Here is a 24,193-nt window from a genome sequence, read left to right on the forward strand (position 1 = left end):
GAACCAAGGGACAATCTGAGTATAAAAAATTAAAAAATACACCTTTTCCTCGACCAGAAAAAGTTGACTCCTTTTATTCTACAAACGATGAAGCTGTGTTTTTTCTGACCAGGTCGCCGTCTTGCAGGCGCCGGTCGAGCTGCTGGAGACGGTACAGGTGGAACTCCCTCTGCAGCTCGCTCGACTCACTCAGGTCCTTCAGCATCTGTTGGGGGAAGCAACTCGGGAAGCAGCTGCCGATCTGGTCGATGATGGTGGTTTCCAACAAGACGCTGCCCTGAGCCAGCAGCCGGTCGCCCAGGTAGTACCTGCAGGACGACAATCGGATGGTGATGGATCAGAACCCCCACCCGGGGCCTCGTTAGGCGGGCAACACGACGTCCTCACTTGTAGAAGTATTCGAAGGTGTTGGCGAGCTCCAGGCCCGACAGGAAGCGCATCGGCTCCAGGAATTGCTCCAGCCGCGCCAGAATCGCCACGCTGCTGCTCGCCACGCCGCTGGTCTGGATCATGTGATCGATGTACTGGGCGAAACGCTCGCTCACCTGAGGGTAAACACCGACAGGTGAGGGTTAAAGGAACGGACTCACACCTGGAATTGGGTGCAGGTCCGTGCAGACGTACGCGCATGGCTTTAAGGAATGACAGCTCCAGCAGCGCGGCGGAGAACCCGTCTCTCAAGGCGAGGGCGAAGGCGGTCTGCTGTCCGAACAGCTCCTCCATGGCTTTCTTCAGCCGCAGGTACAGACCCAGGTAGGATGCCACGAAGCCCGGAAGGCTGCAGCTGCTCTCCAGGAACGTCTTCACCTGAGGCGGGTTCAGTCGGGGGTCCGTTAACGCCTCAAACCTCGCCTCACGACAGCATGAAGGCGAGGCGCGAGCAGAACCTCACCTGTTGTTGTACCACTCCCTGCCAGCAGAGGGCGATGCCCGCGATGCTGCTGCTGCTCCTCGCTTTAGGTTTGGCTGAAGACGAGGACGAGGAGGAAGAGGCGGCGGACGCGTCTTTGTTTTTACTGTCTTTACCGTCTGGAAGACACGTTCAAAACGAGTGCCATCAGTTTTTTCTGACAGGTGGAAAAAAAGCAGATCAGAGAAATGAGATGACGGCAGCCAGAAACGGAAAGAGAGGCGGAGCCTCGTCCGTCTGGAGAGAAAAACCAAACCGGCGCCCTGGGTAAGGAGTCCACCACCAAAACAAACGCAGTCCAAAACTGAAAGATAAAGATGGTGCTTAAACGCAGGAAGTGTCAGCTGGTGCCCCCTACTGGACGACGGGCTGACCGGCATCCGAAAGGGACTTCAGTCTGTTTGGTCCGAACTACATAAACTACAAATCTGTGTTCGTAAAGGATCTAGTAGGAACCAATGGGACTGAAGCAGGACATTTTAACATCTGGACATTATCAGAGGAGACGTGTCCAAGAGCAGGGGGCGCTGTGATGACTTCCTGTCCTCATCTAACGGACGCAATGTCACAGAACAGAGTGTAAACAAACAAAAAAGAGGCCCCCAGACTCAGCTGTTACTTACTCTTCATCTCTTTGCTTCGGTTGAGACCTTCTGGAAAGAAGAAAGACTCTTTAAACACGAGGATCAGAGGGACAGACGTCACACAAACATTCAGGGTCAAAGTTCAGCACAACGAACCCTCCAGGAGGGACGACGGCGGATGGACAGGAAAAACACAACATCATCGAAAATTAGGAAATATTGCATTACTGATACCCTACAGCCTACAGGCGTCGGAGTACTATTAGTATTATGACTGGTGTTACTCGTACTAATACTACATACACCAGTAATACTAGTATTAATAGTATTGATAGCGGCAGTAGCAGAGGTAGTGGGAGTATAACTCAAAATACTATTATTGTTACTAGCAGGAATGGTACTACTAATAACATCACTACAAATACTAGTATCACTAGTATTATTACTAGTAGTAGTACTTTAGTATTACCGTGAATACTAGTAATATTAGTATCACAAGTGATATTAGTGAAGCCAGTATTATAAGTATATTACTAGCAGTAGTATTACTACTATTACTAGTAATTCTAGGAATATTACTAGCAGCAGCAGTACCACAAGCACTAAATACTATTATTACCATTAACACAGTATGACTCGTAACACTAGTATCATTACTAGCAGTAGTTTACCACTAGTACTAATACTAGTATTACTAGTACTAATAATAGTAACACCAGTAATACTAGTACTAAAAGTGTTATTGCTATCAGTAGCAGCAGTGGTGGTAGTATTAGTACTACTATTTTTAATACAACAAACATATATTAACAGTATAGTGACTGGCAGTAGCGAAAAAATAGAGGGAGTATTACTAGTAATACTATTATTACCACCGGCAGTATTAGTGCAAGTAATATTACTACTAATACCAGTATCACTAATAATACCAGTATTATTACTGGCAGTAGCATTGCTAGTATTACTATTAATACTAGTACTACTAATATATTACAAGCAGTAGTAGAACTGTCAAGACTATTACGAGGGGTAGTAGTACTACTAGTACTAACACTAGTAATACTAGTACTAGTATTACTAGCAGTAGTACTACTAATACTAATAATACTAGTATAATACTAGTACTAACAGTAGTACTACTAATACTAGTATGATTACTGGTAGTCGTGGTATTATTACCACTAACACTAGTCTGATGATGAACATGTTGAAAGAGGAAGTTGTTTATGTGTTTACTCTAAATGCTGACTCAGTATAGTTGTAGCATTTGTGGTCAAAAACATCTAAACATGATTGGACAAATCAGAACAGAACAGAAAACAGCCTGATCAACAAATAAGTTCAATTATTCTTTGTGTTGGAAACAGGAAGTGAATAAAACAAAGAGGACGTCTCATTGGTGGAGCTCTGCTGCTGACGGGGTTGGGAGGCGGGACAGGAAGTGGTCTGAGACTCACTGGACTTGACCGGCGGTTTGAGCTCCTCCATGTCGGGACAGCTGGTGTCCACGTGGACCAGGAGGTGTGTGAGGCGCCGCACCCTGGAGTTAAACACCGCCTCCTTGCTCTTCCCGCCGCGCGACGTCTTGGTGTTGTCCAGATACTCACTGAGCAGCCAGGACAGAGGGCTGCACGCCGAGGATTCTGGGAAGACACAGAAGCGTGTCAGAGAGAGAGAATGAGTGTGTGTATGTGTGTGTGTGTGTGTACCTGCGTGTGTGATGCTGTGGACGATGGGTGTGATCAGCGCCTCCCAGCAGGTTCGCCCCAGTGCTTCGGCCGCCTCGGCGTCCGGCAGGAAGCGGTCGGCGAACATCTGCTCGTGTCTCAAAGCGCTATTCAGCCTGGACACACACACACACACACACACATTTAACAGTGGGACTGTTAATGCACGTTGGATGGAGGTGGGAGCGGGGGCCTACTTGTTGAACAGCTGCAGCAGCGCGCTCCGGTTCTGCACCAGCTCCTGGCACCAGGTGTGAGCTTTGGTGCTGTAGAACAGGAAGGTCCGGCAGCAGAGCTGCTCCTTAAACACCGGCCAGAACGTCGGCTTCGGACCCAGAACCTCGAACCCGTGGACCCGGGTGTCGATGCCCCCCTGTCAGGGGGGACAGGAGTCAGACATGGGTGGGGTCACGATGGATAGATGGGTGTGACCATTAAGAAGAAAAAAGGGGGAAGTTGAACAGAGCCAGCATTGAGATAAACAGAATAAGGAGGTAGATGGGCGGAGTTAGTGTGCAGAAGGGCGGAGTCAGTGGGCGGAGTTTGTCAATGGAGGGGCAGAGTCTCACCTGTTGACATCGTTTGACCCTGATCTGGATGATGGGCCAGAATCTGGTCATGTTCTCCAGAAGAACCACACGACTAGCCGAAGGAGTCACGTTCACCTGCGCACACACACACACACACACACACACACACACACAGATCATTCAGATGAGGGAGGCGGGACTTGAACCCACGTCCACAGCCCGACCTGACTCACCGTGTTCAGTTCGGTGTTGATGTTTGTGGGTTCGTCCCCTCCCAGAACCAGGAGCCGGGCCGGCATGTAGCTGGAGTCCTCGCTGGCCACCAGGACGGCCAGTTGTCTACACACACACACACACACACACACACACACACACACACACACACACACACACACACACATTCTGTTAGAAGCAGCCTCCTGACGCCTCAGGCCCCTACCCCTCCCCCCACTGGTACCTGATCACAACCCCTTTGTGTATGTAGATGTTGATGAAGTGCGAGCCGGTGCAGCCGTTGGACTCCCAGTAGGTTTTGGGGTTCTTGTCTGTCAGCTTGTTCGCTCGATGGTGATTGGACGAAACCTCCACCTTCTCCCAGCATTTGTCCTCCTTCAGCTCCACACTGGACCCTGAATCAGAACCACCTTCAAACCTTCGCCACACACACACACACACACGGATAGAACCGCGTCGGACACGAACAAACCTTGGCACAGGTTCTTGAGGAAGACGTCGAAGAACGGGATGTTGATCGGCTGATGGCTACGCCGGTGCTCCTCAATCTGACCCAGCACCATCTGACAGGAAACAGGAAGTGAACGCGTGCGTTCTTAAATCGAGCGTGTCTTGAGCTGCGGGTTTGGTGGCGGTACCTGGATGCACCCAGCCAGCACGCTGGTGGTCATCTTCTTGTAGAGGCTGGCGTACTTCTCGCAGTCGCCCAGCAGGTCGCGCAGCTCGGTGACCAGCAGCACGTTGGTGCCGTGTTTGTCAAGCGCCTTCACTAGCACCTCCTTCGTCCCCAGGCGACACATCACCACTGCGTAGTCCTTGTTCAGTGACGCCAGCCGGTACAGGAAGCGGATGAACAGCTGCACCACCTGGACGACCAATCAGAGGTGAGCGTAGCTCGCGTGTGTTCCTCCTCCCAGCCTGCGGGGGAGCGATACTGACCTCTCTGTCGATGATAAACGTCGTCATGGAGGACAGGCAGGGCTCGATGCTCTCGTGCCATGGCAGGACGTCCTCCTCGTAGCCGTCCAGGAACTTGTCGAGGATCCTGTGCGCCAATAGTCAATCAGACGAGCCCTACCCGTGACATCATCATCATCGTGCTTCAAAAGGCGAGCGATCCTTACTTGACGATGGAAACCTGGATGGCGCGGTCCAACCGGTGCTGCTCCATCAGACGGACCAGATCCTGATAGGTGTCCCGACTGTGGGTCACCTGACCAACAAGGAAGTAAAAAGAATGTTTGGAGGCGGAACAGGAAGTGGTATCATAATTCTTGAAGGACTTCGAGTTGGGGTTTTTTTTTTAGCTCGAGTTTGTTGGGTGTCGGCGCTGCGTTTTGACCCCCAGCCGCTGCAGGGGGCAGGCAGTAGGGTGGGGCTTACCTGAATGCGCTCCTGCTCCAGTTGCGGCGTGTCGTCGTACAGCAGCTGCTCCAGCGTCTGGATCACCTCCTTGGTCACCATCATCTCCTTCAGGCCGACCACCAGCATCTGGAGCTCCGTGTCCATCTGCTCCTGACAGTCTGAGGAGATGGGCAGGAGTCAGTCACGCCCCCGACCAGGACGACCGATTCACATCCTACCGCCCGGGGTCAAGTGACCTACCTTTGCTCTCCAGCTTGTGCACCATGGAGATGTGGTTGAGGGCGACGATGGCCAGCATGCTCTCCGTCTTGGACAACGTGAGACACTTCTTCAGGATGACGGTGACGCCGGCGGCGACCAGCTGCTCCGCCAGACTCTTGTGGCTGGAGATCAGCATGACGACGACCAGCAGGCCGTTACGCACCGACAGCGCGCAGCTACGCACACACACACACACACGTCAACGTCAAGAGGTCAGCCAGGAGGGCGGAAACTGCAGCGGTGTTCAGCATTTTCTCACCCTTTGGTCTGCAGCATCAGCTCGATGGCGGCGGGGATGGCCCCCAGGAGCCCCCTGGAGCCCTCGGGAGTGGCCGAGCCGATGCTGGCAAAGATCTCCAGCATCATCTGCGTGCCAGACTCTGAGAGCGGCGCGCTGCCGCCGACGCTGCGCAGGTCGTGTTTGTTGGCGCCGGTGATGACCTTCAGAGTCTAGGGTGGGGTGGGGTTAGATGGTTAGCAACATGGTAAGATGTGAAGCTAACATGAAGCTAATGCTTGTATTTGTGTCTTTGTCAAAACATTTGTGTTTTAAATGTCCTTTATTTGCCGACAGGCATTATGGGAGCTGCAGTCTCTATGGTTAAAAGACTGAATACACACCTTGCATCGACTTAGTTTATTATTTATTTTTGGATTTGTACAGGAGATTAGAAAAAATCATAACTGATATTCATTATTATGATTTAATATTAGTATTATAACAATTAATACTTCTTTTTATTGCATTAAAGGCTCACTGATGCTTTGTGATGACATGAGTTGCTACGTTTCATATCATTATAGCTGATTATTATTATCATATGAGTATCTGTGTGTGTGTGTGTGTGTGTGTGTGCTCTCACAGCGAGCGCCAGTTGCTGGACTTGAGGGACACTGCTGAACTCCTGCATGCAGGCCAGGACGGCTCTGACTCCGCCCTCGGTGGCGAAGGACACCCTCCACTCGAAGCGGAGCATCAGGAGGTGTGTGAGGCGCAACGTCGCCGCCGTCACGTCTCTGGAGGGCGAGGAGAGCAGCTCCACCAGCAGCTTCAGCAGCTTGTCTCTGTGGGACACACACACACACACACACTTTCTCAGACTGGTCCCGCCCTCCTGCCGTCTCCCCCACCTGCTGACCCCGGCGACGCCGCCTCACCTGACAGTCTGGGTGGAGTCGCTCCTGCCGGCGTTCTTGTCCTGCGTCTTGTCCTCCAGCAGGCGGCTGATGAAGAGGACGGCCGCCAGCTGATTGGTCGGCTCCGAGGCCGCCTCCCCTTTCTTCAGCATGTCCACCACCTCCCCCAGTTTGTCCAGCACCGTCTTCTTCCCCTGGACCCGCGGGTTGTTGAACACTGTGGGGAGGACAGAACACCACCATCATCCTCCTCCTCCTCCTCTTCCTCCTTACACCCATCCACCCTGACTCCGCCCCCCACCTTTGATCTTATCCTCCAGGTCTTTGGGGTACTTGCTGATGTCCTCTGAGGGCAGCTCGCTCTCTGTCTCGGGGCTGGAATCCAACAGCGGCTCCTTCTTTGGCTTCTTGGAGACGGAGGCCATTGAAGAAGAGGAGGAGGCGGAGCTTGATGACGAAAAGGCGTGGCTGGCTCCTCCCCCTCTTCCTCCCCCCAGGCTGGACGAGCACAGAGAGCTTTCAGCTGTGAGACAAACCAGAGTCAGACGGCTTCACTGGGGACCCCTACCCCCCCACGCCTCCCCTCCCGGTGGGGGTCTCACCCAGCAGCTCTTCATCCTCCAGACTCGCCCCCCCCCTCCTCAGGTAGTGTTTGCTGAAGGCGTGGGAACACAGCAGGTCGCCGAGGCACGACGACGGCAGCTTCAGCTTCAGGAAGTGGAGGAGCTTCCTCGCCACGTCGCCAGGGACCGACAGACCAATCAGAGACGAGTCGTCCGGCCCCACCTCCTGAAAGGGGGGGGCACAGGTGACACAGCGTTCCTCCCTTTGCGTTCGAACAAATTCCCATCATGCTCTCTGCCGTTGCCTCACCTGGTCTTCCAGGCTCTGCTGCAGGACGCCGTGGACTTCCTGCTGCTGCTTGAACTCCAGCTTCCTGATGAAGAAGAGCACCTCCCACCACTCGGCCCGGCTCAGGGTCGGGGGCTCCGTCGGCGCCCCCTCGCTCAGGTAGGGCAGGGAGTAGAGCCCCCCGGGGGGCTTCGAGACAAACATCTGACCTGCTGGGGGGGAGGGGGGGGCGACAGGAAGAAGAGGAGTCAGGTACAAGCGGTGGGAGGCGTCAGGCGTCCCAGCGGCCCCCAGCTCCTACCGGTGGTGAGCTTCACCGTCTCCGACAGCGCCGACGCCTTCACCTGTGTCTCCTTCTCCGCCCGGCTGCTGGCGCCGCTGCCCAGGATCTCCACCATGTGCCAGTGGACCCAGTAGGTCCTGGACAGGGAGTTCCAGTACACCTGAACGCAACACGGGGATGTTTAGCACCTGTGTCTCCACAGAACACCTGTGTCCCCAGAAAACACCTGTGTCCCCAGAAAACACCTGTGTCCCCAGAAAACACATGTGTCCCGACAGAACACCCGTGTACACAGATTAACACCTGTGTAGACTAACACCTGTGTAGACTAACACCTGTGTCCACAGGGTAACACCTGTGTCTGTGTACACAGGGTAACACCCCGTGTAGACTAACACCTGTGTCCACAGGGTAACACCTGTGTAGACTAACACCTGTGTCCACAGGGTAACACCTGTGTCTGTGTACACAGGGTAACACCCCGTGTAGACTAACACCTGTGTAGACTAACACCTGTGTCCACAGGGTAACACCTGTGTCTGTGTACACAGGGTAACACCCCGTGTAGACTAACACCTGTGTCCACAGGGTAACACCTGTGTAGACTAACACCTGTGTCCACAGGGTAACACCTGTGTAGACTAACACCTGTGTCCACAGGGTAACACCTGTGTAGACTAACACCTGTGTCCACAGGGTAACACCTGTGTAGACTAACACCTGTGTACATGAGGCATCGGTGTCTCCTCACCTGAACCGGTGGAGATCCGTCGTTGCTGTAGCGGAACTCGCCCTCGTCTCCGGCGCTCACCTCCTCGTAGTCCTCCAGCATGCGGACCAGCATGCTGCTCTTCAGGTTGTCCTGGACATACTCCACGTACGCCGAGCGGCTGGCGAAGTCCGAACGCGTCTTGAACCCGTTTCCCGCCTTCTTGGGCTTCAACGGCGTGGCGGCGGGGGCCGCCACCGCAGCGGCTACGGAGGCGGGGAAAACGGGGGAGGCACAGAAACGAGGCTGGAAGATGGACCTCAGGACCGGGTGGGACGCCTCCTTCCCCTGCTCCTCCCCATTGGCCCCGCCCCCTAGCGGGCACTGGATGGAGATGTCTGGAGGCGGGCGGTTGCGGTCCCATCCCATCACCCGCACCAGCTCCGAGATCAAGTTGGCCATCGCCATGGTGAAGTCGAACTCTCGCTGGAGGCGGAGCTGCTCTGTCTGGTGGGCGGTGCTGGAGGAAGAGGCGGAGGAGGGGCTGTCGGAGGCAGACTCCGCCCCCACTGTATTGAGTTCATCCATCAGAGACGTGACGCACAGGTAACGCTTGACGAGAGAAAACAGCAACTTCCCAGGAATCTGAAACAGACAGGAAGACAAACATCAGACTGTCGTCCACCTGGTGGACAACACCCCACACCCCCCAGGTCAGGGCGCACCTGAGGCAGGTGGATCCCCTCGAAGGAGATCCCGTGCTCCTCGGAGGAGGTGGTCTCGGCGAACAGCTCCAGCAGCGTGTAGCGGTTGTCGAAGTCCATGTGCTGCTCGATGCCGTCCTGCTGGCTGAGAGACAGCAACACGTAGGCCCGGCTTCCTGCAGGGACAGACACACCCTCAGAGGGGGGAGGCCACGCCCTTAGAGGAGAGAAGACACGCCTCCAGAGGCAGGAAGGACACGCCTTCTGATATAGTTATGGAGAAACTATTCCGAAATATCAGAACTGATGATTCACGAACAAGAGCCGGTCAGTTCTCTCGGTTGCTGGGCAACAGGAAGGAAAAACACTGGCTCTGTGATGAGGGTGATGATGTCATTTCCTGGTAACGAGCTGTGGCATGATGACTCAGGAGGAGAGCATCTCCTCACCAGGATTTTCTCCAAAACATCCGGAGTGAGAAGTGAAACAATTTGACTGGTTTGGTCTAACGTCTGGTGTCTAACCAATCACAAGAAGAACTCCAGTTCAAGTAAAAAAATTACTAGAACTTAAATTATAAACTTTAAAACTAATGTGTTTGGAAAAAGAGGTTTCATGTTGACAAAATCAGTCCCTGGACTCGTCGTCACCATGAAGTTGCCAGGCAACCATTTGAGTCTTCATGATGTTACTATGGTAACAATCTGACGCTGAACATTGATATAAACACATCTTCAGCAGTTTAAAGCGCGACTGTGACTAAAATATATTTAGATTTCCTTTTCTAAATATCTATCCTCAGCAGTTTTCATTCAACAACCGGTTTAATGTCAGAATATTGTCACAGACCGACTTTAAGGTGTGGAAAATAAATCCAACAAAAGAAAACAATACAATGAGCATGAAAACAGTTTTTTCTAAATATAGTAATAAACGTTAATTAAATGTGTGACCCGGGGCGGCACGGTGGCGCAGTGGTTAGCGCTGCTGCCTCACAACACGGCGGACCCGGGTTCGAGTCCCGCTCTGTGCGGAGTTCGCATGCTCTCCCCGTGTCTGCGTGGGTTCTCTCCGGGTTCTCCGGCTTCCTCCCACCTCCAAAAAGCATGCGCTTCAGGTTAATTGGCCGGTCCCAAATTGACCATAGGAGTGAGTGTGTGTGTGAATGCTTGTTTGTTTCTGTGTGGCTCCGCGGTACACTGGCGTCGTGCACGGAGTGTCCCCCGCCTCACGCCCTGAGACTGCCAGGATAGGCACTGGCTACCCCGTGACCTGCGTTAGCGGATTAAGCGGGTTGGAAAATGAATGAATGAATAAATGTGTGACAACTTTATTCGCAGTGGCCTTGTAACATCACACAGTTTGTTTCTTATTGGTTCTGCTAGCTTGGGCGTTTCAGTTTCAGTTTAGCAGTAATGTATTCTGTGTTAGCGGCCGGGGCGGCCCCTTTAAGAAGATGGTCATGTGACCGAGGCAAGCATCTCAAAAGTGGCTCATAGACAGATGAGGAGAGCGTCTGCTCGTTTAAAACATTGTTCAGAATCAGATCGGAAATAAAACAGAAATATTGGAAGTTCTGGATTCTGTCTACGTAGCCTACTTCAGGGGTGTGACTGGACTTGTTGCTATGGTTACAACCACAGCCAACCCTATCAGCTGTTTTACCTGCATCGTGCGAGGCCAGCGCCCGCAGCATCTTGCCGGCGCTGCGCCGCGTCTGCGTCTCCTTGTTGCACAGCAGCTCCATCAGCAGGTTGAGGGCGCCGGTCTCCTTGAAGACGCCGACCAGCGAGCCGATGCTGGCGTAGGCGCTCAGGATGTGGATGGTGTCCGTGATGCCCATGGAGAAGTCGCTCTTTTGGTTCATCTGCATTCTGGCCCGGTGCACCAACATCTTCACGTCGCCCGTCAGGTCCGACAGCTCCACCTCGTCGAACGTGACGCCTGCCGCCTGGCCGACGTCCGAGGCGTCGCCGCGCTTCTGCTTCTCCTGCTGCTCCAGCTTCCTCTTCCCCAGCAGGGCGGGGCAGCTGGCGTACACGTCCTCTGTCGACATCCACATCAGGATGTTCTCCGGCTTGGTCTCCCCCGGCGACGAGCTGCTGGAGCCCCCGGCATCTGAGCCGCCGCCAACGCTCGTCGCACCAGCCTCGCCAGCCCCGCCCCCTGACCTGGAGCCATCGTCCAAGGTGACGAGGCACCAGCGAATCAGGTACTCCGTCTGTCCATCGTGGTTACGGCGCTGACGGATCAGCTCCTCAGGATATGCTTGTAGCCTCGGGCCGATCTGGACCAGCAAGTTCCCATTGCGGCGCTCGCCTACCATGGTTGCTATGGAAACATGACATCACAAATTTGTTTCAAACATGAGTTCTCACGGAAAACAGGAAATTCTAGATCTCCATCAGCAGCTTCTGAGGATGCTGACGGTTCTGGCGCGGCTTTAGGGTGTTCCTCTCCCGTCTCCCCAATGAGTCAGCATTTTTAGGCCCCAACACAGTCACACACCGCTTGTTCTGATTGGATGATTAAACCTCCAATCTGCTCCCTGAGTGGTTCATCAATTCAACAGGTCTTCGCTTACAGTAATTATATAGATCCAAAACTGTTTTCAAATCAGCAGTCATTCTTCCAATAACACAATTAGTATTATTAGTATAACTTTTGAAAGTACATCTTCTCCTTTCAGCTTTTCCCTTCAGGGGTCTCCACAGCAAATCAGTGTCCTCCATCTAACCCTGTCTTCTGCATCCTCTTCTCTCACACCAACTACCTTCATGTCCTCTTTCACTACATCCATAAACCTCCTCTTTGGTCTTCCTCTAGGCCTCCTGCCTGGCAGTTCAGAACTCAGCATCCTTCTACCAATATATTCACTATCTCTCCTCTGGACATGTCCAAACCATCTCAGTCTGGCCTCTCTGACTTTATCTCCAGAACCTCTAACATGTGCTGTCCCTCTGATGGACTCATTCCTGATCCTATCCCTCCTGGTCACTCCCAGAGAGAACCTCAGCATCTTCATCTCTGCTACCTCCAGCTCTGTCTCCTGTCTTTTCCTCAGTGACACTGTCTCTAGACCAAACAACATCGCTGGTCTCACCACAGTTTTGTACACCTTTCCTTTCATTTTAGCTGAAACTCTTCCATCACACATCACACCTGACACTTTCCTCCACCCGTTCCATCCGGCCTGGACACGCTTCTTCACCTCTTTTCCACACTCTCCATTGCTCTGGACTGTTGAGCTTAAGTACTTCAAATCCTCCACCTTCTTGATCTCTTCTCCCTGTAACCTCACTCTTCCACTTGGGTCCCTCTCATTCACACACATGTACTCTGTCTTACTGCGGCTAACCTTCATTCCTCTCCTTTCCAGGACAAACCTCCACCTCTCTAGCTTCTCCTCCACCTGTTCCCTGCTCTCACTGCAGATCACAATGTCATCTGCAAACATCATAGTCCATGTACTTGAACAATTACATAATTGCTCAAATTTTCATACGTTCTGAAATATAACTTTTCAACTTTTTCCAATTGTTAAGTTTGATTTAGAAGACTTCAAACCACATTTTCAAGCCAGTAATTGTTTTGTTTTTGTTTTTTTAAATTATAAAATGTTAAATAATAAAAGTCAAGATGCTGATTGAAGATTTTTTCTTCATTAAAACTGAGCTACAGGTGAAATCTCCGCAGGTGTTTCCTCCCGGCATAAACCCGGAACTCCCCCACCCCACCCGCCCGACGCGGGGACTCCTCGCTCCAGGCGGGCTAACGGTGGTTAGCTCGTCCTGGGGTCAGGCTAACCACTGATGCAATGTTGAATTTTGTCCGCGAACACGAGACGTGACGGCAGCGGTGACGTTAGCTTAATTTAGCAGCGTCATGCTAAACTAGCTACTTGTGACACTACGGAGTTACCGCGGGAGGATCCCGTCTAATAAGTGAAGTGGTCGCGTTCCAGTGAATAGTCTGGACCCGTGTCAGCCACAGACCGTTAGCTAACCAGCGGGTGGGGGGCTAGCTAACTGGCCTCCCCCTTTCGCTTTGCTTGGCATCAGGTTAGCTTTAACAAAACACCTGTTAACCAACTCGTTAACTAGCTGGTTAACAAGTTCACGTTAGCCGCTTGACGGCTAGTTGAGCAGCTAGCTGCTCGTGTCGGGAGCGGAAAACGTCACAAACGGAGTCCGTTTAAAAAACCTCCACATTTAAGGACCGACTGACGGCAAAGAGATCCAACTAAAGCCGGTCCATCGTTAAAGAGTCCTGAATTATTTAAGACGACATTATAGTTGAAATTCGGCACGTTTTTAGTTTAATTAACTGTGTTGACTCAACGTCAATACTGCTATGACGAACTTCACCGTTACGGTTAACGGTCCGGACCCGGCTGTCTGGATCCGGGTTCGGGTTTGAAATGACATCAAACAGCTTTAAAGTCGATTATCTGTTTGCATCAAATGCGCTTTTTGGTGACATGAGTGTGTCTGAAATGTAAAGTCCGTCTCCAAACACAAGCTCAAGTTTAACACATGTTGATTTTTTTATTCAATTAAACGCGTTCGGTTCGGAGGTTCACTATGGATGACAGGAGCCGCGCTAGGCCCGTCCAGATGTCCGCCCGGGTCAAACCTGACAGCGGCTGCAGCGACTCGAGCCCTCCGGCCCCAGAGGCTCCGCTCCGTTCGGGCTCACCTGCCGAGTCACAGACGTTCCCCTCCGGTTCTGTCTACGTGTGAGCTCCTGCTTCCTTGTCCCGTCCTGGAGTTTCGTTTCCCAGCCTGCTCGTCAGACCTTTCCGGTGTCCACCAGCGGTGCGGAATGCTTGGATGTGTGTTTGCGCACTGAGACAGTCAAAGCATCAGGGCGTCTTCTTCTTCTAACGTCTGTTGTTAGACGGACATACCGCCACCTGCTGGTGCGGGAGGGTAAACGCAGCAAGTTTTCAACACAGGAATAACTTTTGTCATTACATGAACTAATACATTTAATTATGCGACCAAGATTTATATTACTTTAAAATACCTGAATAAGAAGAGACTAGTTTAAAACACCTGAAGAAGACTACATGTTCATTCTTTCTCTCGGTTCGAATGAAAGTGTAATTAAATGAAGAGTATTGTTTCTGTTTTATTTTCATCATAACTCTTACAAAAACGTAAATTTCCACGAAATAATAAAAAGATATGGAAAAAAAATTCTAATAGCTGCACATAAATTATTACTGAACACGCAGAGTTGTTGTGTTGCTGCCATCTAGTGGTAAAATGGAGATACGACAGACAGACAGATTAATCTCTCCCAAACAGGGGGCGCTGTCCACAAACTCCAGACTCCTACAATTTCTGGACCAGGCTCTGGTTCTGGTGCTGTTTTAGGGTTTTCCCCTCTGTTGTATCAGTGAGTCAGCGTTTTCAGGTTTACACAGCTGATGCTGATTGGCTCAAATTACCAATCACGTTAGTCCTCTGCTCTGATTGGTCCATTGATGTTCACCTACAGTATATGTAGTACAACTACTGTTACGACCGACATACCTCATTCTCATACTACTTAACGATTATTAAATAGTTAATGAAAATGTACTGCACCATAGTCGGCTGTTATTGAACTATCTGTGACGTCACACGATGTGCTGATCACTACTGATCAAGGAAAGGTCATTGATTAATCACTTTGTGTGATTTCTGATATCTGAGGAGCTTTAGGACCATGAGGCAGAAAGCTCTGCAATTCACACACACACACACACACACACACACACACACACACACACACACACACACACACACACACACACACACACACACACACACACACACACACACACACACACACACACACCTCGTATGTATTCAGTGTACATCCCTCCTCCTCCGACTCTTCATCTCTTCCCTGCAGGGGAACCATTCCCCGGACACACGGACACCTGCCCGCCCGTCTCCCTTTCTCCTGCCGCGGCTCGTCACCACCAGACTCCGGGGCTGTCACACCGGGACTCCCTCTACTCTGCAGCCGCTCGGGGCGCGCTGAAGGCGGCGGGGGGACGGAGGAGGGGTCGGTGTGGAGCCTGGGGGTTCTGACTGACCGGATCTGGAGGGACGTGGGGTCTCGCGCCTCACCTTGGGAGGTGGCGATGTGCGCGCGTGCGTGTGTGTGATATGTCCTCTGGTCGTCACGCGACATGATAGCATCACCCGGGTGACGTCATAGTAGGTGACACCGTCGGTATTCAGACGTGTGTGTGTGTGTGTGTGTGTGTGTGTGTGTGTGTGTGTGTGTGTGTGTGTGTGTGTGTGTGTGTGTGTGTGTGTGTGTGTGTGTGTGTGCTTGCTCATCTATATTGTTAATATTTAATATTTTTGACGTGCAAAAGTTATATTTATTTATTTATTTATCTATCAATTGAACCAATTGTGTTGACATAAAAGCTGTGAGCTCATTGGTCAGTTACTAGTAAATACAAACATTAAACCAGGTGGCCTGAGGGTTTCCCAGAGTTTCTGGTTTCACAAAGGGAGGAAACGTAACCTCCAAATTTGTTACCATAGTAACAGACCCTCTGGAGCTAACCTGATCGGGAGCAGGTTTAAGTCCATAAACCCAGGGTTTCCTCTGACTCCGCCCCCTTTAAACATTTAAATGTTTGAAACATCATCATCACCACCACCATCATCATCATCATTATCATCATTATCACCGCCCCCATTATCATCAGCATTATCATCACCTTCATCATCATCATACCACCTTCATCATTATCACCATCATTATCATCATCATCATCACCTTCATCATCATCGTCTCATCATCATCATCATCATTATCATCACCTTTACCATCATCATTATCATCTTTATCACCGCCCCCATCATCATCATCACTGTCATCTTCATCCTCATCCTCCTCCTGGGACAGTGACTCATCCTCACCGGTTCTCTCTGTGATTTCCTCCCACATCAGACTCACGTGTTTCCACAGACCGGCCTCCACTCAGGTCACATGACTCATACGTGACCGGAGCCGCCTCCCTGTCACCCCCCCCCAAGGTCTCCGCTCTGATGAAAGCTGCAGCCTGCGTTCACTCTGAGGCTACAGGTGGGCGGGGACACACAGCAGGGGCGTGGCTGAGTATTCACAGAGGCATGTGATTGGCTGCTGCTGACGAAGTTTTTGTTTCAGGTGAATTCAGCAGCGATGTCCGACCGCTGACCTCTGACCTCTGAGAGGGGAGGAGTCAGCATCAGGAGGGATGGAGGGAGGAGAGGAGGGGCGGGGTGAGGCTGAGGCCTCACCCAGCAGAGGAGGAGGAGGAGACGCCTGCAGACAAAACGGCCTCATCACCTCCCACAGGTTGGGGGCGGAGCCTCGGGAGGCGGTGCTGCTGGTGTACTCGGCCCCTCAGTATCAGGGTCATGTGATGGTGAACGCCCCCACCCAGCAGGAAAGGAGTGGCGGCGGTGGCGCCGGAGGAGGTCCTCCTCAGCTCCTGAACCCCAGCGCTCTCCTCCCCCACCAGGCGGCGTCCCACCCCCACCTCCGACCACCACCCGGCCTCCTCCTGTGCCCGGAGAGCATCCTGCGTGCGTGGGGGGAGGCGGGAGGCGGGGACTGCTGCGAAACCACCTTCATCGAGGGGCTGGGCGACCAAGCCTCCTGCTCCTCGACCCCCGCTAGCTCCGCCCCTAAGGAGGCGTTGCTGTTCGCCGATGGGAAGTTTCTGGACTTTTCCGGCGAGGAGGCGAAGATCCACACGCTGTCGTATGACATTGACGATGACGACTTCCAGGAGCTGGAGGTGATGATTATTTTACTGTATGATGGTGATGGTTGTCGCCCCCTGCTGGTGGACACATGCAAGCTGTAGTTCCTCACATGTCCACTAGTCTGTGCTGTGACCTTTGATCCCAGATTTCTCGTGGTGTATTTGGTCTGAATGAGATTAGCAAAGCCGGCGCTCTCTGCGCGACACATTTGGCGAGCTAACGGCTAATCGCTTTAGACGATTAGCTGGAAATCTGTGATTTGGTGTCCAGTTTTAATCGTCTCTAATCCCAGAGAGACGGATTACGAGAACACGTGTACACGAGCAGTATCATTACCTCTGAAGCTGGACACTTTCATAATAAGAGCGTTGAAACTGGTTGTTTTTTCCCATAAGTCTCCCTGCTCACCTTGTTTCTGTGTGTGGGCGTGTTCTCAGAGCGATTACTCCAGCGAATCAGAGAGCGAGGACGCCTTCCTGCTGATGCCTCCCAGAGATCACCTGGGCCTCAGCGTTTTCTCCATGCTCTGCTGCTTCTGGCCGCTGGGCATCGCTGCGTTCTACCTGTCTAACGAGGTGAGGCCACGCCCCCCCGACACACCTGAAGAGGCACAATTAATGAGGAAATACTCATGTAGAAATACTTCACCAAGGGCACATTTTCTACAGATACGTTTTTATGGTAGAGGTGTTTTTAAGTGTTCCTCATAGATGAAACTTTACAGAGTAAATATTTAATCATGGATTTAATCATACGTTACCATGGAGACGTGTTGTGAACCTTCATCTTCCTCTTGTGACTCGTTCTTTTGTTGCTGAGATGAAGGAGAAACTTCATGTTTCGGCTGAAGCGTGGGGACGAGTGTGTTGTGGATGCGGTTTCCACAGCAACTCCACACCTACAGCTGGTTACCAATGGCGACGATTCCCACGCGGAAGTCTGTCAGCGAGCGACAGAACACTGTAGTGTCAGGAGGAGGAGGAAGAAGAGTTTGTTAGAACGAAAGAGGAGGTGAAAAGTTCTCCTTCCTGTCCACTGGGAGGTCAAAGGTCACCGACTCAGTTGGAGAGTCCAGCCGATGAACATCGACACTAACTAGCTGCTAGCTGATAACAGCTAGCTGTTCAGGCTGGTTTACCTTTAATGATATTAGCTCTGATAAACACACGCTGTACGTTTACATCCCATCTAAGGGATCCAGACTTTATTTATACATGTATTAATAAAGTTGATTTAATCTTCTTGTCCGGCGTCACGTTGTGCTCTGGGTTCGCCGCCACAGGATTAGGTCAGATTGTTGGTAAGGAATGACCTCATTACTGGATCGTGTTCAGCTTCGCTTCCTGATCACATGATCTTTATTACAAACTGATTCAATCATGGGGGGACTGATGTATTCCTCCTCCTCTGCACTATAATTTAGTTTCTTCTTTATCCTCTTTGAAAATTTCAGCGTCACACAAACAGTCTCAGAGGGTTTCTGTCCCTGTTTGTCTGGTTTACTGAGTGTAGTGTTCATGCTAACCTTTATAGAGAAACCAATCAATATCCTGTCAGGATCAATATCAATAGATACGTCAGTCTGAATGACCAATCAGCTTGAAAGAACCGTCAAATTAAATCTAGAGAAGTAAATGTGGTTCCTCAATGGTTTAAGCATCTTCATCCGAACCACACAACCAGACTCCATCGCTGTTGTCATGACAACAGAGCTGTTAGCATCTCTGGATTGGAGCTTGAGCCTCTAGAAGCTAACTACCTCCCCTTGTCTTTGTCCCCGCCCCCTGTCTTTGTCCCCGCCCCCTCTCAGACCAATAAGGCGGTGTCTAAAGGAGACTTCCACCTGGCCAGCTCCAGTTCGAGGCGGGCTCTCTTCTTGGCGGTGCTGTCAATCACCATCGGGACAGGTATCTATGTGGGCGTGGCCGTGGCGCTCATCGCTTATCTCTCCAAGAACCACCACTGGTAGCTGGGAAATTACCCATCAATCACCGGGAATGTTGGGGACGCCCAGGGCCCCAAGCCAAAGAGCCAGACGAACACTTCCTGTTTCTGGATGGAGGCGTGGCTTGTCGGCATCATCCTTGAAGGACGAGCAGGTGGTCACTTGATTCTGGAGTACCGTGGGACTTTTTTGAACCAATTGGATCGCAGGATCTCCACCACGGAATTGACCTGTTGTTCATCTCTCTCTGATGGGAACCAGTTTGTTTCCAGTCTGGTTTTAATGCTAATCAGGTGACCTGACGCTACATGCTAACGCTATTTAAAAATATACAGCAAAAAAAAAATTAAGAATCTATTCGTTTGCATTTTTTTTGGTTAAAATATAATTATGTTTTTTTCCTACAGTGTTAGTATATGCTTTAACCCGCCAACAACATCATGTTAGCATCACAGCAAGTGATAGATTCTATTAGCATTGTCTTAGTATTGTACAAACACAAAAGTTTGTACCTTGAATAATTTTGATGAAACTAAGTCAGATTTTCTGGAGAAAATATTTTTTCCGGATTTCCGTCTGGCTGCACTTCCTCGGTGCTTCTGATGGATAGCATTGTTGCTACTTGGTAGCCGCTGCTAGCTGTAGCTCAGGATTATTGTTGATTCTCTGGGGACCCTGTGCTTCACTAATCATCTCAATCAGTTTCTATTGATTATTGTTCTTCCTCGGCTTTAATATTTACTGGCCGGCACTCGTCTCAGAGTAAAAGCCGGAGACGTGAATCTGTAGCAGCAGAGGCTAAAGCGCTAACAGGAGCTGCTAAAGCTTAGCACACTTTGAATGGAGACGATTCGATTAAAAAAAGCCGGAACTAAACAATCAGGTATTTAAATAAAACATCACCAATCATCTGTAGCTGACATCCTATTGGCTCACAAACGTGCTCCTATGTTGACGTTAGCTTTTATCAACTATTAGCAACAACAAGTTGCTACGACAGCTTCCATTTGCACAAAAACGGAAATCTCATAGTTAATTCAAAAGTTTTGTTGTGAAACATGAAAGAGGAGCAAATTTTGAGCTAATGTTGGCAAATGCTGTGACGGCTGTAAATTCTATAATTGCTTAAATTATGTGTAATAAATACATGAATATAAATGAGACTAAACAGCTGATGAACAGATTCAAACAGTTGTTGTTTTTTTGTATCATCAATTAAATCAGTATGTATAATAACCCACAGATTGGGACGGTTTCACTTTTATTATTTTAGTCAATTCATTGAAACATCAGAGTATTCTTTGTGTTGTATAGTCCTGATTTAGATTTTTAGAATTTTATCAGTAGTTCTTCAAGTATCACGAAAATCGTTTAAAATATCTGGATTTAATTCGAATAAAACAGACATTTTGGGAATTATTTATTTATTAATTTTAAAATAATGCCTCAAGATGGAAGGGACTCACCACTAGGGTGCGTCACCACTGGTGGCATCACCGCTTGTTGCGGAAAGATGAAAAACTGAATATAAATAAAATTTAAATAAACGATTGTGAGTCTATTTGTGTTAATGGAGCAAGAATCATCCACACACAATCACACATGTTCAGAAATATTAATTAACCAAACGATTAAATATTGGGCTTCAGGGTTGAGTTGCTGTTGATGGTGATGGTTCGGTCTGGACCTGTTAGCTTTAGCTTCAGTTTTACTTTAGCAGTCTGGAACCTTTTACCTTTAGTTTCAGTCTGTTAATATAATAACATAACTTGGGAAATTTTAGCTTTATCCTCTTTTATATCATGTTTTTACTTTTCAGGATGTTGGTGCTGCTGATATTTGAAATGTTAAAACTCCACCTTTAACCGTGTTCTGATTGGCTCATCGATGTGTTCCAGTAATTACATATTGAGATTTACCAGGTCATCCGAAATATAGAACCATAAATTTTTTTCAATACAAACACATAGTTCCTGCCCAGATAGTAAACAAAAATCAGCTCTGTGATTGGTTGTTTTTCATTTTTTGAACTCACTGATATTAAATGTTTTATTTCTACTGAAATATTTGTATTTATTTTTATTAGATTATTGATTGATTCAGGTTTGAAATGTGAAATGTTAGCATGACTATTAGCATTACTCAGTTATGTTATTGCTGGCGGGTTAATGAGATTTCATAAATGTGTAGTTTAGAACAACAAAATACATTTTTATTTATTTGTATTGATAATTTTAGATTTAAATAACAATAGATTTATTGTGAAATGATCAAATCGTGCAGCTTCTTCCTGCTGTGATGTGGTTAGAAGCCTGATTGGTGGACTGAACAGGTAACAGGAAGTGTTCACATGGTGAACTGATCTCAGTCAGTCCTCGCCGACAGATCAGTCCTCAGGGCAGACTGCATGATGGGAAATAGAAGGCTGCTGCTCGTCTGCTTGTTGATTGCTCTAGGTAAGAAATAATAAACTTTATTTCCGTCATTAACAGGTTTTAATGTTTAATCTGGAGTCACACCAGTTTTCCTTTAATCCAGATTAGTGTTACAGCTTTAAATATTGTTCATTTGTTTCTTTTTAAACACATCTATTTATTTACATCTTCCGGTATCTGACTTCCTGACAGTTTTACTGCCTCATCCAGCTTCCTGTCGGTGCGTTCAGGGCCTCTCCAACGAGTCCATGATTCAATTTTTAATGACAAAAACAAATTCATTATGTTCTTAAAATGTGTCGAGTGAAACCAGGAAGTAACAGGATGTCAAATATTTGTCTTTCAGTCCCGGAGCTCATTAAGAAACCACAACATGCTAACTTTAGCCTCAGTCTGCCAGCTTTGAGTCTAACATGCCTGAAAGTACCTAGTTTTAGCCTCCGTCTATCAGCATTATATAACAACACCAGACACATTACGCGACTAGCCTCAGTCTCTTTACGACATGTTATAATCTGGAATCTCTTAGCTTCACCTGTTAGCTTGGTGTCATAACTTGAGACCTGGTAGCCTTTAGCGTGATATCATGTTAAATTTTTGCTTCAGCTTCGGCCTGATGGCGTTGCATTATGACTAAGGAGCTGTCAGCTTCATCCAACAAGGTTTGGTAACAAAAGTGTCCACCGGTTGACTCTCTTCCCTTCTAGAAGCCACGTCGTTGGCGGGACATCTCATTGGATCTCAGAATGACTTGGACAAAAATGATGATGGTTTTGTGAAGCTCGTGTCGTTTGCTGAGTGTGTCTACAACAGAATAAGCAATGATCTATTTTTCTCAAAAATATTAAGCAATGCTGATGCAACAAAACAGGTAATCATCTCCACTGACACCCAAGTTGGCAACAGTAACCGTAGTAATAGATGGTTGTACTGAAAACCATATTATGTGCTAATTTTAGCCGCTATTTGTGTGCTGCTATTTAGCGTAGTCTCTACTCTAGCTGTGTCCAAACCTAAAGTACCACATAAAATACGACAATTTATACTGCAGTATGTTACTCCAGTGGTTCTGTTCTGTGCAGTACTTGAGTACTTGTACTGTGATACTCTGTCAGGTCGTCGAGGGGCTTCTGTTCCGCTGTGATTTTGAGATGTCCAGAACCGTTTGCAGAAAAAAAGATCACGTGGGAAACCTGAGAGACTGCGAACTCCAGCCTGAAGGCCCACTGCGCCAAGTGAGTCCGTCACCACCTGGTCGGGTGTCGTTGGTTGTCGTGAACCCTGAAAGACGCATCGATGAAACTGGACTGTCCATGTGGACTGAAGGGGTTTTAATGAATCTGTTTCTGTGCTTTCAGACGTTTAAGTGTCACATTGAAGTCTGGGAGCGTCTCTGGCTTCAGGACACGAGAATTCAGAACTTCCACTGTCAAGACGAAATCAACCCTGACGACAAAGAGTCCTTCCCTGATGGAGCCGCGCCCAGCAGCTGCCGCTTCTTGAGATGAAAAATCATGAAATAAAACCGACTTGTGGATGTTGTTGTAGATTCACCTCCAGATGGAAACAAAGGCGACTTCTGGTTGAGTCCAATAAAAATATCAAATTCTTTACTTATGTAGCGAAAGCCGTGTGGAACTAAAGTCACTTTATTTTTACTTTAATCAATGTACTGATTAATAAAAGCTTGGTTTACGTCATTAATGGATTCCAGGAAAGTAGTCTAGGCTAAACTAATGCCTGAACTAAACCTAACCCAAACCATCCCCAGTTCTGTACTGAACTGTATTTACGAATACATTTTCAATAATATCTGGTTAATACAAATTTATTTGAAGCTTAAAAATATATATTTCCTTTGGTACGTACAGTAAAAACATGACCAGCTCCTCTTCAGCTTATTCTCGTGGATCTGGAAGCATTGGAAGAAAAAAAGGCGGGACGGGATGTGAGCGATGTCTCACCACGGACAATAAGTTAACGGAGGCATTTCTGAAACATCAGGCTGAAGTCACCTTTAAACCAGTCTCAACCCCTCTAGATAGAGCCTCTCCTCAAAGCAGCTTTTGAAACAACCTTGCATACCACTATGATGTGTACCCAGCAGAGAGAGTACATAATAGTACCAGGGCCCCTATTCATTCAGATGTGCCAGCTATCCTAATGATCCTCCAAGAATCAACAGAATCCTCCCACTGCTCAAGCTACTAACATAATAGACTTTGCTAAATACCTCGCTGGCAGGGAGTTAGTTAGCCACAGGACTTGTTAAATAATGATCAGCCTGAGAACTTCAGAGCTTGGGAGTCCCTCCAAGCTGCCAACTCTCGAGCTGCACTCCATTTGTCCTGGACCAGACTCCAGAAGTGCATGATATCCCTGAAGTGATAGAGAACACTTAAAGGTCCTATATTATGCTTTTTTAAATTCATGTCATTCATTTGCCAGATGTCCAACTACACTGTATTTGAAATGTCTTACCCCAAAATGATCTGTGGTCCTCAATATCTTTGATTAAAAATGGTTAAAATCACTTTTGTTCTGTAACGCTCGGTGTTAATGGGCGTGCCTCCGAGAGCTCTATCTACACTTCCCTCCCCTTCGCGTTCACATGCGTTTTGTTTGCACTCCTCCGCATTACAGATCAACTGATCAGCATAGTCTGGAACTTTTTTAACTTTCATTAACTTTGCTGCCACGTATTTTGCTCTTATTCTTCTGTTTTGCACTCGTTTTTCATGAAAAAGT

At 49.0% G+C, this 24,193-nt stretch overlaps 3 protein-coding genes across 10 annotated transcripts in view; 2 read left to right on the forward strand and 1 right to left on the reverse strand.

The window, feature by feature from the left end:
* Positions 1-24,193, reverse strand: part of LOC137603314 (cullin-9) — an 84,065-nt gene that overhangs the window by 6,308 nt on the left and 53,564 nt on the right. The window contains exons 1-28 of one of the 7 annotated variants that reach the window (XM_068326602.1): positions 13,995-14,177; positions 10,962-11,627; positions 9,318-9,472; positions 8,635-9,237; positions 7,902-8,043; positions 7,622-7,812; positions 7,351-7,537; positions 7,050-7,271; positions 6,770-6,965; positions 6,475-6,676; positions 5,871-6,061; positions 5,591-5,787; positions 5,369-5,508; positions 5,110-5,198; positions 4,925-5,030; positions 4,624-4,851; positions 4,458-4,548; positions 4,209-4,380; positions 3,985-4,090; positions 3,791-3,886; positions 3,419-3,594; positions 3,204-3,337; positions 2,952-3,137; positions 1,534-1,563; positions 893-1,029; positions 625-807; positions 388-545; positions 110-308 (exon numbers count right to left, since the gene is read on the reverse strand). In XM_068326602.1, the coding sequence (XP_068182703.1) occupies positions 110-308; positions 388-545; positions 625-807; positions 893-1,029; positions 1,534-1,563; positions 2,952-3,137; positions 3,204-3,337; positions 3,419-3,594; positions 3,791-3,886; positions 3,985-4,090; positions 4,209-4,380; positions 4,458-4,548; positions 4,624-4,851; positions 4,925-5,030; positions 5,110-5,198; positions 5,369-5,508; positions 5,591-5,787; positions 5,871-6,061; positions 6,475-6,676; positions 6,770-6,965; positions 7,050-7,271; positions 7,351-7,537; positions 7,622-7,812; positions 7,902-8,043; positions 8,635-9,237; positions 9,318-9,472; positions 10,962-11,622 (5,178 nt within the window). In that variant the 5' untranslated portion in view covers positions 11,623-11,627; positions 13,995-14,177. Of the gene's footprint in view, positions 1-109; positions 309-387; positions 546-624; positions 808-892; positions 1,030-1,533; positions 1,564-2,951; positions 3,338-3,418; positions 3,595-3,790; positions 3,887-3,984; positions 4,091-4,208; positions 4,381-4,457; positions 4,549-4,623; positions 4,852-4,924; positions 5,031-5,109; positions 5,199-5,368; positions 5,509-5,590; positions 5,788-5,870; positions 6,062-6,474; positions 6,677-6,769; positions 6,966-7,049; positions 7,272-7,350; positions 7,538-7,621; positions 7,813-7,901; positions 8,044-8,634; positions 9,238-9,317; positions 9,473-10,961; positions 11,628-13,994; positions 14,179-24,193 lie in introns of those variants that run through there. The other 6 variants (XM_068326599.1, XM_068326600.1, XM_068326598.1 and 3 more) reach the window with 6 other exon arrangements.
* On the forward strand, positions 15,267-19,254 carry LOC137603323 (synapse differentiation-inducing gene protein 1). 2 transcript variants are annotated; one of them, XM_068326627.1, is made up of 4 exons: positions 15,267-15,511; positions 16,263-17,097; positions 17,503-17,640; positions 18,876-19,254. In XM_068326627.1, exons 2-4 carry the CDS (start codon positions 16,552-16,554, stop codon positions 19,032-19,034), a joined length of 843 nt encoding a protein of 280 aa, XP_068182728.1. In that variant the 5' UTR covers positions 15,267-15,511; positions 16,263-16,551; the 3' UTR covers positions 19,035-19,254. The 2 variants fall into 2 exon arrangements, with proteins under 2 accessions (XP_068182728.1, XP_068182729.1); XM_068326628.1 differs by lacking the exon at positions 15,267-15,511 and having other exon boundaries at positions 16,021-16,397; positions 16,482-17,097.
* On the forward strand, positions 21,336-23,993 carry LOC137603495 (cystatin). Its single transcript, XM_068327022.1, has 4 exons — positions 21,336-21,466; positions 22,153-22,316; positions 22,561-22,680; positions 22,804-23,993. The coding sequence occupies exons 1-4, from the start codon at positions 21,418-21,420 to the stop codon at positions 22,951-22,953; spliced, it is 483 nt and encodes a 160-aa protein (XP_068183123.1). The 5' UTR covers positions 21,336-21,417; the 3' UTR covers positions 22,954-23,993.

The sequence above is a fragment of the Antennarius striatus genome, chromosome 11 (assembly GCF_040054535.1).
Source record: "Antennarius striatus isolate MH-2024 chromosome 11, ASM4005453v1, whole genome shotgun sequence".
In the NCBI taxonomy this organism is placed as follows: domain Eukaryota; kingdom Metazoa; phylum Chordata; class Actinopteri; order Lophiiformes; family Antennariidae; genus Antennarius; species Antennarius striatus.